At 51.5% G+C, this 11,774-nt stretch overlaps 1 protein-coding gene across 1 annotated transcript; it reads right to left on the bottom strand.

The window, feature by feature from the left end:
• Nucleotides 1–2,764: 2,764 nt before the first annotated feature.
• On the bottom strand, nucleotides 2,765–8,937 carry RPP25 (ribonuclease P and MRP subunit p25). The gene is made up of 2 exons (XM_020873610.2): nucleotides 6,128–8,937; nucleotides 2,765–3,381 (listed from the first exon to the last, which is right to left on the bottom strand). Exon 1 carries the CDS (start codon nucleotides 8,740–8,742, stop codon nucleotides 8,110–8,112), a length of 633 nt encoding a protein of 210 aa, XP_020729269.2. The 5' UTR covers nucleotides 8,743–8,937; the 3' UTR covers nucleotides 2,765–3,381; nucleotides 6,128–8,109.
• Nucleotides 8,938–11,774: the final 2,837 nt, after the last annotated feature.

Genomic DNA, 11,774 nt, shown 5'->3' on the forward strand with positions numbered 1-11,774 from the left:
ACCACATGGATCCTCTCTAGGTCCCCTCACAGTACCACCATTTATTTCTTCAAACCAACAGGAAAGTATCTCTGACACTTCACCCTCCTTTAAAGGCTTCATCTGATTAGGCTTCAGGCACATCCAGCATAATCTCTTTTGATTAACTCAAAGTAAATGGATTAGTACTAATCTTGGAATGATATCACATCACTTTCACAAATTCAGCCCTGTTTATACAAGGCATGTACACTAGGGAACATGAGCCCTGGGGGCCATCTTTGAATTCAGCCTATTACTTCACTTCGGTCAGGAAGCCCCTGCTTATTCCCAAATTCTTCTCCAGCTGTGCCCCTGCAGCCCATTCTGTCTACTTCCTCTGGGATGGGTTTAGACCAGACATCTTGGTTCCTGCCCAAGGCTGTCAGGGTCTTTTGACTCTATCATCTTTGGCCCCGAAACCCTTTGCTATCCCAATGGAGAAGCAGCAGCTGGGCTTAGATACTTCAGGGATGTCATCATCACCAGTTGATCAGCCTATCAGCTTCCTGCTACAGCAGTCTTCCTTCTGAAAGAGTTGTGATGAGGCATTTCCTCTGATGTGTGCAGAGGGGAGGGATTATTGAGGAGCTTGTATGGACACAGACATTCTAGTAAAGTGAAGTTCACATGCAAGAAAAGTTCTTATCTTCTCTGGTGGGAATTAAGCATGCTTTGAGAAAAAAAAAAAAAGAATCCTGTCATTTCAAGGCTGGAAATGGCCTTGTGGCCCTTAGTCTGACTGACCCTATGTTGCTTCCATTTCCAAGTCCCCACTTGGGCACTTCTAGTGATGGGGATCCCAATACGAGCCTGCTTCGGAAAAGGAGATAAATATGAGAGGGCGCCTGAGAGAATGACATTCTTGCTACTGTTAAATTACAGCTCTGCTGCAGGGCCTTAGGCAAGGTATTCCAATTTCCTGAACCACAGTTAATTCATCTATATAATGATAATAATGATGGAACCTACTAATTCATTATTGGGAAAATTAGATAACCTAGTGCATGTAAAATACTAGGTCCTGCCTGGACATATCTCAATAAATAGAACTCAATAAATGGTGAGTGTTGCATTTTTCTGTTGTAAATTGTAGAAAGTTCTTTTCCCAGGGCGTGGCAGGTTGTGAGACTAGGGACAAGGCTTGGAGGTGGAATGGATAAACATACCACATGGATCACCTGGGAATCAGGGAGAAAAGGTGGCAGCAGGAGGTAGCATTCAAAGGTGATCTTGCTGGGGGCCACCATCCAATACGAGTGCATGCATGAATGCTCAGTCACTTCAGTAGTGTCCAACTCTTTGCAACCCCATGGACTGCAGGCCGCCAGGCTCCTCTATCCAAGGGGTTCTCTGGAAAAGAACACTGGAGTGGATTGCCATGCCCTCCTCCAGAAGAATCCTCCCAATCCAGGGATCGAACCCTTATCTCTTATGTCTCTTGCATTAGCAGGTGGGTTCTTTCCACTAGTGCCACCTAGGAAGCCCATTGACTATAGGTAGGAGAGCTCTAATAGTACTTTTTCATAATAATTAATACTTATTATGTAATTTCCTAAGTTATTACTTTTATGATCATAACATCATTAAAGAATATAATTTTTGATTGAAATAGAATTCACAAACCAGAAAATTCATCCTTTTAAAGTCTATAATTCAGTGTTCTTTTATTTGCTATGTTGTATAAGCATTATCATTATCTAGTTCCAGAACGTTTTCATCATCCCTAAGAGAAACTCCATACCCAGTGGCTCAGACGGTAAAGAATCTGCCTGCAATGCGGGAGACCTGGATTCGATCTCTGGATTGAGAAGATGCGCTGAGACGGAACGGCTACCCACTCCAGTATTCTTGTCTGGAGAATCACATGGACAGAGGAGGCTGGAGGGCTACAGTCCATGGCGTCGCAAAGAGTCAGGCACAACTGAGCAACTTTCTTGCACTTAATACAATGTTTACAAGATTCATCCATATTGTAATCAGTTCTTCATTTCTTTTTGTGGCAGAGTTATACTCCATCATATGGATATTCCACATTTTGTTTACTTATTCATCATTTAATGGACATTTGAGTTTTTTCCACTTTTTGGCTATTATGAACAAGGCTTCTGTGAACATCTGTGGGCATGTTTTCATGTGGACACATGTGTTCCATTATTTCCATTATTATATATAGCAATAATATATGGGTCATAAGGTAAGTCTATGTTTAACTTTCTGAGGAACTGCCAAGCTGTCCCAAGGCAGCCTACATCAACATTCCCGTCAGCAATGGAGGCAGGTTCCATGTTTTTTTGCATCCTTGTAATTTTTTTAAACAAAGAAAGCTGATTTTTTGTAGTTGTCTGAAATGGACCCCACACCCTCAGTTTCCTGTTCGGAAACAGGGCCCAGGGCTGGGGTGCTTTGTGTTCTGAGTCCACTAGCTGCTGTCTTAAAGGTTTTTTCCTGCGATGGGGATTTAACTATGGGTCTCTCTTAAGAATGAGTGTGCTGCTCCTTCTAAAAATTATCTCACCGACTAGTCAACCTTGATTAACCATCAGAATCACTCAAGAGTCTTATTGAAATACCCATTTCCAGGTCCTTCCTGGGAGATTCTGATCCTGTTGCTTTGAAGTTCAACCCCAGTAATCCGTATTTTTTAAAAATTGTGGTATAATTAACATATAACATGTAATCTACACCTTTTTTTCAGTTGTAATGCAAGGTCTATTTTATTTAGAAATCAATCAGTTTATACCAATTAATTTATAACATCAATCTATATTTTTGACAAGTGCCCTAGGTGATTCCGATGAGTAGATTGGGAAGGCTGGTATTATCCCCACAGCAGTCTGGCCCGTTTTGCAGATGAGAGAGCTGAGGCTCAGAGAATAACTTGCTCTAGATCAGAATCAGGCTCATTTCCTGCAAAGCCTATCATCTGTTCAGTTTGACACTGTTCAATATGATCTGTTCACATTTGCTAGCAGAACTCGGAAAAGAGCCTCTCACTATGCAAGACTAGACCTTAGCAAACACCCATATTCCTTTTCCCTATTCCCCCTAAAGGTGGTGAGAATATTGTATTAGTTTCTTATGGCTGCTTTCATAAAGTACCACAGGCTGGATGATTTAAAACAGCAGAAATTTATTCTCTCACAGTTCCGGAAGCTAGATGTCCAAAATCAGGATGTCTGCAGGACCATGCTGTCTCTGATGGCTCCAGGGAGGACTCCATTCTGTACATTTTTCTTAACTTCTGTTGTTCACTGGTAATCTTTGGCATTCTTTGGCTTGCAGCTGCATAACTCCAACATTTGCCTCCATCTTCACATGCTGTTCTTCCCTCTATGTGTCAGTCTGTATCTTCTCCTCTTCCTATAAGGACATATTGGATTAAGGACTCTTCCTACTTCAGTATGACCTCATCTCACATATTAATTACACCTGCAAAGATCCTGTTTCCAAATAAGGTCACATTTACAGGTACCAGGGGTTAAGGCTTCAAAATACCTTTTGGAGGGACACAATTCAACTCACGACGTCTGTGACAGTCAGCAGGAGTCAAACAACACCAGAATCCTCCAGTTAGGCATAAACATGGTGACCCTTAGCTTCTTCAAAAAGAAGATAGAACCCAAGGGTCCCTATGGCAGGGTTGGGGGAAGCTTTGGCCACTTTCTGGGGATGGACAATTAAGGGCTTTGATGTGGTGTCAGAACAGTTCAGAAATCTCATTCAGCCAGTCCTTATTCACTCAATCAACAGCTCTCTGTGGGATTCCTGCATTCCAAGAGCTAGGTAGGGAGCAAGGCAGACAGAATCCATTTAATCATGGCGTCTGGTTTACTGGGGTGACTGACAACCAGAGGTTCACACTAATGAGGGCACAACTACAAACTAAGATAAGCATTGACAGGAAGAAACCCGATGTCACCAAAGAGACTTTCCTGTGACCGTATTTCCTCCTTCCCTTTCTTCAATTACCCTTTTCCCTGGGAAACCTGTAGGTATTTCAACATCTCAGTGAAAGAGAGGGGACTAGAGAATCCCTAGTGGCCAGTATGGGCATAGCAATGACCCAAACTAGAACAAATCAAGTGGGGGCTGGGAAATGAAGGGAGCCAGTGGGGGAGATGCGGTGGCCAGGCGGGAGTGAGCCTCACCCAGGTCTTCCTTTAACTGTGCAGTGAACATGCTCTGGGAGATTCATGGCCAGTGGACAAGAACTTTAAAGCTTTTACCAATTTGAAGCTGCGGACCCCTCTAATTCACCCCTCTTCCCTACCAAAATCCATCTATTGTTTGGTCCATCCTGTGATGCCAGGAAGCAGGCTAAGTTTTGGCCAAGCTAGGGTTAAGCCACAAAGAGCAACCCTCCTCTATCCTGGCTATAATGGCAATGAAATCCTACCTAGCCTGGGTAGCTCTCAAATCTGTCTCCATCTCTGGCCCCACTACCAGGGCTCCATCTCCTACCTCCCTGCAGTATACCAAATGCAGTCAGGCCCCTTCCAATTCACCTTCCACCTACACTGGTGCCAGAAGGATCCTTCTCAAATATCAATCAGACCAGGGTGAGACTTTCTTGGCGGTCCAGTGGCTAAGACTTCCACTCCCAATCAGGGGGCCCAAGTTCCAGCCCTGGTCAGGCAACTAGATCCTACACACAACTAAAGATCTCACTCAAGTGTTGCAACTAAAACCCAGTGCAGCCTAAATAAGTAAATGCTTTGTGCTATGCTAAGTCGCTTCAGTCATGTCTGACTCTGCAACCCCATGACTGTAGCCCATCAGGTTCCTCTGTCTATGGGGTTCTCCAGGCAAGAATACTGGAGTGGGTTGCTGTGCCCTCCTCCAGGGGATCTTCCCAACCCAGGGACCAAACCAGAGTCTCATGCCTCCTGCATTGGCAGGCAGGTTCTTTACCACTAGTGCCACCTGGGAAGCCAAATAAGTAAATAAATATTTTTTAAAATTACAGTGGAATATAATGAAAAGAAAAAAGACCAATACCAAAAAAGACCAATGGAATATAATGAAAAGAAAAAAGACCATTGCCTTCCCCCCTTTCTCCAGGGAGGCTCCTTGTGACCTGGCTCCCGGCTCCCACTTGGTATTCCAGTCCCACCTGCCTTTGGTCGAGCTTTGTTCAGACACTTGTGGCTGCCTCAATACCAGATGAAGCATCACCTCTCTGCCTGGAATTCCTTGTCTAGTCCTGTCTAGCTGGCTAACTCTGTCTGGTCACTGCCGAGCCAGCTCCCTCTGAGTGAATTAAGTGCCTCTTCTCAGAACTCCCTTCTCCCACTATTACCGCATTGTGCCATAGCTTTCTTTTCCCTCTCCCCTAGACCGGGACATCCTTGCAGCAGAAACTGTATCTGATTATACTGTGGTTCTCCCCCCCGACTCCCCACCCAACCCTGTGCCCAGATTGGGACCTGGGCCAACAATGAAGTCCCTCATGGTCCAGATGGTGGTTCACTGCCCATCTAACCACAGGCTCTGGCCTTAGATTATATACATTTATGTTCCCAAATGGATTCTGATTGTGTGACCAGATAGTTTTGGGGGTGTGTCTTCACTGCTACCCTTAGCTGGAAGTGCCCCCAAAGGAGGGCCCAGGAATCTCTTGGATAGAGGTCCTACTGGAAAGATGGTGTCTCACGGTGGGGCACGGCACTCCCCACTCCCTTCCATTCTGCCATGAGTCAGTTATTGAAGTGAACTGTCTCTGAGGTGCTCCCCTGGCCACTCCCTGCCTTATTCCAGCACTTCTCAGGTTCCCACCTCAGCCTTGGAGTTGGGGGTGGATAGGGGTATCTGTCACCTCCTAGGTCAGCAGGGCCAGAGGATCCAGTAAAGCAGGGGTGGGGAGCTCATTCATGGATACTGGGTTCCATTGGCACCCGTGAGCACCTATCAAAATCCTGGGAACTGAAGCTGCTGGGATGGTGTAAAGATGCAGAGAAGACAGCCAGTTTCATAACCTACTTTCTAGAACGGGAGGCAGAAACTCGGTCTGCCATGTGAGCAGGGTAACACTCAGAAGGTAGGGAAACAACATGCCCCTCTCCTCTCCACATTACAGGGTGAGTTTCTAGGCTGGAAGGTGACTTACCTGATTCAAGACATCTTCAATGAGTCTCTGCTTGCATTGTCCTGGTGACCCGGCAATCAGGACTTTAGACACTAGTGATCTGAGAAAGTTGACCCTCTTCCAGAACCAAGAGCAGTCTTTCCTAAGACTCTACCATGCAGGACCTCTTCTGTGTTGTATCATTTAAATTCAGATGCGGAAGCCCAGTGGCAGCCCAGGGCAACCTTGTTGTCAGGACAGTTTACATTCTCTCCACCCTTCCCGGGCTGTTCCTGAGAGAGTCAGGCACACACGCCCCAATCCCTTAGCTCTCCCCAGGGACTCATCAAGAACAAGACATTAAGGGGGGTAGCCAGTGCCAGAGTCTGTTTGACAGGGCCCACATATCCAAAGCTCAAGCAGAGCTGGGGGGTGAGGGTGAACTCCCTGAAGAGCCCCTTCTATCAACTGCAGAAACCTACCTCTTGTTACCAGCAGAAGGATTTATTTCAGCTTTCTGCCTACAAAATGACTTACATATTTCCCCATCTCCTCCTTTCCAAGGATGCTGTTAAGTTGCAAGAGGACGACAGGGTCTGCTTCTAAGATCTTGGAGCTATGTGCCCCTCCCCCTCATATTTGCTAGAGTGCTTCCAGCACACAGCACTCCTTCCACCCTCCCACCTGACTTGGAGTTGGGCAGAAAGGCTTATAAGGCTGTTATCTCTCAACAGACAGCTGTGCAGGGCCAGAGGCAGCAGCTTATCAGGGAGCCTGCAGTGATTCACAGCCCAAGTCCCAGCTTCTCTGCTGAATAGTAATTTCCAGCAGTGGATTTGTGCTGTCTCTCCTCCCCCTCTCCCAAGGGTGTGCTGTCCTTTCTCAGAGAGAGAGCAAGCAGTGAAGGGTAGATTCTATCCATGGGGCTGGGGGGCTCTGTGCCAGCCTTCTGGTAGGGCTGTTTATTGGCAGGAGGCTGGAGGCTTAGGGAGCCCAGTTTGGTCTGCCACCCTTGGCAGTGACCCCCAGGATAGTTCACTGATGCTCACCTTCCTCCCCCTTCCAGAAAAGCAGTATGCTGTTCCCTTTCCCTTAGTGGTAACACATAAGGTGACAAAGGTCCCCTTCTGGCCACAAGCCTTGAAGCTACTGGAGCTAGCCAGGGAGAGCTGAGAAAGAGGGAGGACCAGGCGCTGGGTATTGTGCTCCCGGCACCATTTTGAAGCTGCCCAGGTTCTGTGCCTGACCCATTAGACCTCTAAAGCTAAGGATTCCAGGCTGGAGGGGACTGAGACACAAGGGGGCAGACCACAGCAGTCTCTACACAGGCAAGTGGTTAGGGGAAAACCCAGGGACAGAGCCATTTCTGTGTTTGTTTTATTGGAAGCAAGACTCCAGCTGTGGGGCTCAGGGGAGGTGGCATAGAGAGTTCTGTCCTGAGTCTCTCCCTCTGGGCCAGCATGGGGAAAGTGGGATGTTAAAAGAGCCTATGGAGACGCCCCTGCCACCATGATCTCAGGATGCTCCTTAATAGCAGGGAAAGGAAAGCTAGAAACTGTCCTGGGGTGAGGGGCAGAATAGCCCTTTACCCCGCTACTCAAAATCGCCCGCCCTCAAGCAGTGGTTTCCAACCCTTTGCCCTCTGCTGACAACGGTGGGGGTGCTTCCAAGAGCTTTCCTCAGCTTCCACCTTCCTAGCCCACTTCAAGAATCCTATGTGAGCCTTTTTTTTAACCTTTGGGGTTAAAGGCTCAAGAGTCCCATTGCCCACCATTCCCTCCCTGAAGAAGGTCCCGGTATGGTTCAGAAAAGCTGAAGGTGGAGTCATGTGTCGTCAGGCAACACAGGTGGAGGAGCAACCCCACCACGAAGCTTCCCTGGGGTCCCCCTCTTGTCGCCTTGGGGTCTGTGCCGCCACGCTGTAGGTTCCAGAGGACCAAGGCATGAAAGGCTAGAGATGCGTCTCAAGGTCGAAGCTCGGGGGTAAGATCCAGCCCGTCCAGGTGGCCCAGAGGGCGGAGTTCTCAGGCGGTCTGGTCCTCTTCAGCAGCACCAGGCTCGGGTTGTGACCGCTTCGCGGAGCCCTCCCCAGCAGCAGGTTCCCCTAGACTCCTCTTGGACGTCGGAGCAGTTGGCTGGGACGAGGGGCCGGGATGGGGGTTCGGCGGCTGGTAGCCGGGTTGGCGCGGATCCAGGGCATCCTTGGAAAGTAGAATGGCGAGGCTGGGCACGTTCTTAAGTACACTGAGACTGGCGGCTGGCTCGCCAGGCTTCTGCCCCGGCGTGGGTTCCGGAGGGAGGCTCTGCCACAGCTCGCGCACGCTCTGGTAGCGCAGCCGCGTGACCTGATGCAGACCCGCCAGGCGGCGCTTGAGGATCTCGGCACACGTGACGGTTTTGGTGGTGGCTCGACCGCAGCCGCTGAAGACGATGGCGCGCGTGGCTGGCTGCGCCATGCTGGCAGTGGCGAAAGCCAGCAGGTTCCGGATCTTGCTGCCCTCTTTGACCCGCATATGCACGGCGCCCGGCGCCAGGTCGGCGAAGGGGCCTGAGCCCGGGCCGCCCTCCTCATCCCCGCTCCCCACCGGCGCCTCCTCGGAGCGCACCTTTCGGAAGTTCTCCATGCGCCGTCGTTGCGGGGACGCGGGCTTCGCCATCGGGCCGCCTCAGCCCCGGGGCTGCATGTCGGTGGGTCGCGTCGGGCAAGGGCCGGCAGGAGTAAGGGCGCGTGAGCGGCGTGGACGCCGGCTGGCCGACTGGGACGGTGCGATCCTAGCCTTCCACTTCTCTCCACTGGGCGCTGCTCTACTCGGCGATCTCGGCGCCCTGTGCTCCGCGCCTTTAGCTGAGGCCCCGCCTCAGAGCCTGGGAGCCCCGCCCCTGCCGTCGGGCCCCGCCCCTTACCCAGCCCCGCCGGCCCGCGCCCCAGCCTCACAGCCTTTCGCAGGCATCCACCCTGGTCCTCGGATACCCGGGCTTGAGAGTTGCGCGGACCGCGGGGTACCAGGGCAGTGCCAGGGGTGACCTTCCAGCTGAAGTTTCCCTATAATCATCATCAGCCCTCCCTGAGCCAACCTTCATAAACCTGCAACCTAAATAAAAACCGTTTGCTGGGCAAACGCCTCTTCAAGCCGGGTCCCCGAGCCCTTCCGCGGTTCAGCTGAAGGCCACCCACCCCTTGCCCACTCCCAATGATAGATTTCAAAGCGGTCTTCTGGGGACTGGGACCTATTTCTCCCACTCCTAGAGGAACGACACCCCCACCCCCACCCCGTCCCTTCGCTCCCGAGTCGCTCTTCCCGCCTGAAGGACAGCCTGTGCGCTGTCAGCAGAGTGTGGTAGGCACTGGCTCCGTCTCTGCTCCGCGCCTGCCCTCGACGACTATGTCTCGGCGTGGTCCTCGCAGGGCAGCCGGAGAACTGAGGTTTCAGCCTCGCCGCGCCTGACCAGAGCTGAAGGCTCCCAGACACCCCCGCACACCCGGTGGGGTGTGCGAACTGCGGCTCTGGGCCAGGCTGTCCCCTGGGATGAATGGGACGAGAACAATGAGACCCCCTTCTCAAGAAGAGTTAAGCTCCCTTCATCCATGCCTGAAAGTCGAGTATTACAGCTGCATGCCTTAGAGTAAGCCAGACATTGTCCTCTGCTCACTTGGATCCCCCTTCTTCTCAGGTGGAATTTGTTGTTATTCAACCGGGGTCCCTGGGACCCAGTGGGGTCCTTTTTCAGAAAAGAGACTGGGTAAAGCAGGTTTTGAGGGAGAAGGGAGGTAGCTGGGAAACGGAAATCTCAGGGACATTATGGAGTTACTGGGTTCCCCTCCCCGGGAACTCCGCAAGACCAAGGGAATGGCCCGGGATGTCTTTCCAGGAGAGATGAACAGTGAAGGAAGAGATGAGATTGGGCTTTAAAGGATTGCTGATGAGAGAGACCGGGTTTGTGAAGGAGCTGTACTAGAACTGCCCTAGGGCCTCGTCCTTCATCCTTTCACCCCTCGCGCACACACAGAACTGAAGGTGGGCAAGACCTGATCCGGGTGGGGGTGACTACGACGGGGCGTGGCGGGGTGCAGCCCTGATAGCTGCGGCGGACGGGAAACCCTTGAAGTGCTGGGGTCATCCCAGTGCCCGGGCGAGCTGGTGCCCAGTCTTAAGACGGGGATGCTGGGGTCCCCCTCCTCTCCTCCAGGCTGCTTTCGCCTCCTCAGTATCTCGTATCTCCTAGCGCTCGGCTCTGCTGTTTGGAACCCGGGACTGACTCCAATACGGCCCTTTGGGAGTGACTGGAGAGCAGGTGGCTCTTTGAGCCCCATTACATGAATGACCATCCCCTTCTCGGATCTCCTGCTCGCACGCTGGGGAGAGAGGCTCTGGAGGGCACTTTCGGCTCGGAACCTGTGTTTCTGGCCCGTCGCAGCTCCCGCTGCCCCCCCCCCCCCCCCACGAAGAACAGCGGTAGGAGTCGGAGGGCAGCAGTCTAGTGAAGACACAAGAGTTCGCAGTGCTTGGCGAGGCTCAGGGATACTCAGGTTCTGTAAAACGGGGGCAGTTGTGGGCCTTAATGGGCATCAGTTTCTTTAGGCCTGAGAAAAAGTCCCCAAACCGCTGGAATCTAACTCCGAACGGGTTGGTTATGGAAGAAGAGAGCTCTCCATCAACGGGGGTATGTAAGCCTAGGCTGAACGTTCCCTTGGAGGGGATTAATCAGGGGTCTGCAGTTTGGAGGAAGGGGCCTGGGAGCTCCGCGTTTACGCCTCTTGAAGAGGAGGCAGTTCTGCATTCGCCGGGGTTGGCCCTGGAGAGCCTCGCACCGCCATCCCCCTCCACTGCCGCCAGCTGGAGAAGATTCGGTTCACTTCGCTCCCCAGTCGGTGAAGGGAGGCCGCGGAAAAAGCCCGCGTCCCCTCCCCTCGCTCCCCTCCCCTTCTCCAGCTCCCTCTGCAGCACTTAAAATGTAAATGTACATCATGATTAGCCGCCGGGTCGCTAATTACCGCTGAAGCCATTCATTACCCTGTCAGTGCGCGTCGCAGCCCGCCGGCTGTGCGCTCCTGCCGGGCGGCGGAGTGGCAGGGCTTAGCGGGGAACGAGGATGGGGAGGGGAGCGGAAAGATTTAAAGCGGGGCGGGGAGGCGGGGGCACTGTAAATGAGGGTAGCGAGGTTGGCAGAGGGCAACCGAGGGCGGGAGAAGGGCCTGTGCGCTGGATGGCCAAGCGCGGGGGTGGGGCAGGGAGAGGGAGAAATGCATTAGTCAGTTAGCATGAGAGACGGCGGAGAAGGAGCAAGGATAGCGGAGGAGGGGCGCGCTGTGAGAGAGGAAACCGGGGTGAGAAGCGAGGCCCAGGAAGGACGCGCCCGGGGAGGCAGGAAGGAACGGGGGGAGGGGGACAGGGCGACCCGGCAGACGTAGCTGGAAGGAGAGTAAAACGTGGAGAGTCAAGACTTTCTGTTAAAAAAAAAAAAGCCTTACAGTAGGACCACAGTTTGTTTGTTTTTTTTTTTAAGTGTGTGCATGTTTATAGATGTAAATGCATTTTAAAATTATTTTTATTTGTTTGTAGTGTGTGCTGTTTTCTAGTACACACACTCTGAAGCCTCAATTTGTGCCTTCAGAATACAAAGTTTAAGCCTGGAGGTTTGGAACAGACTGTGTAATGAGGTCCTGACCTTGAAGTCTGAGCTTCATTAG

Source organism: Odocoileus virginianus, chromosome 16, assembly GCF_023699985.2.
Source record: "Odocoileus virginianus isolate 20LAN1187 ecotype Illinois chromosome 16, Ovbor_1.2, whole genome shotgun sequence".
Taxonomy (NCBI): domain Eukaryota; kingdom Metazoa; phylum Chordata; class Mammalia; order Artiodactyla; family Cervidae; genus Odocoileus; species Odocoileus virginianus.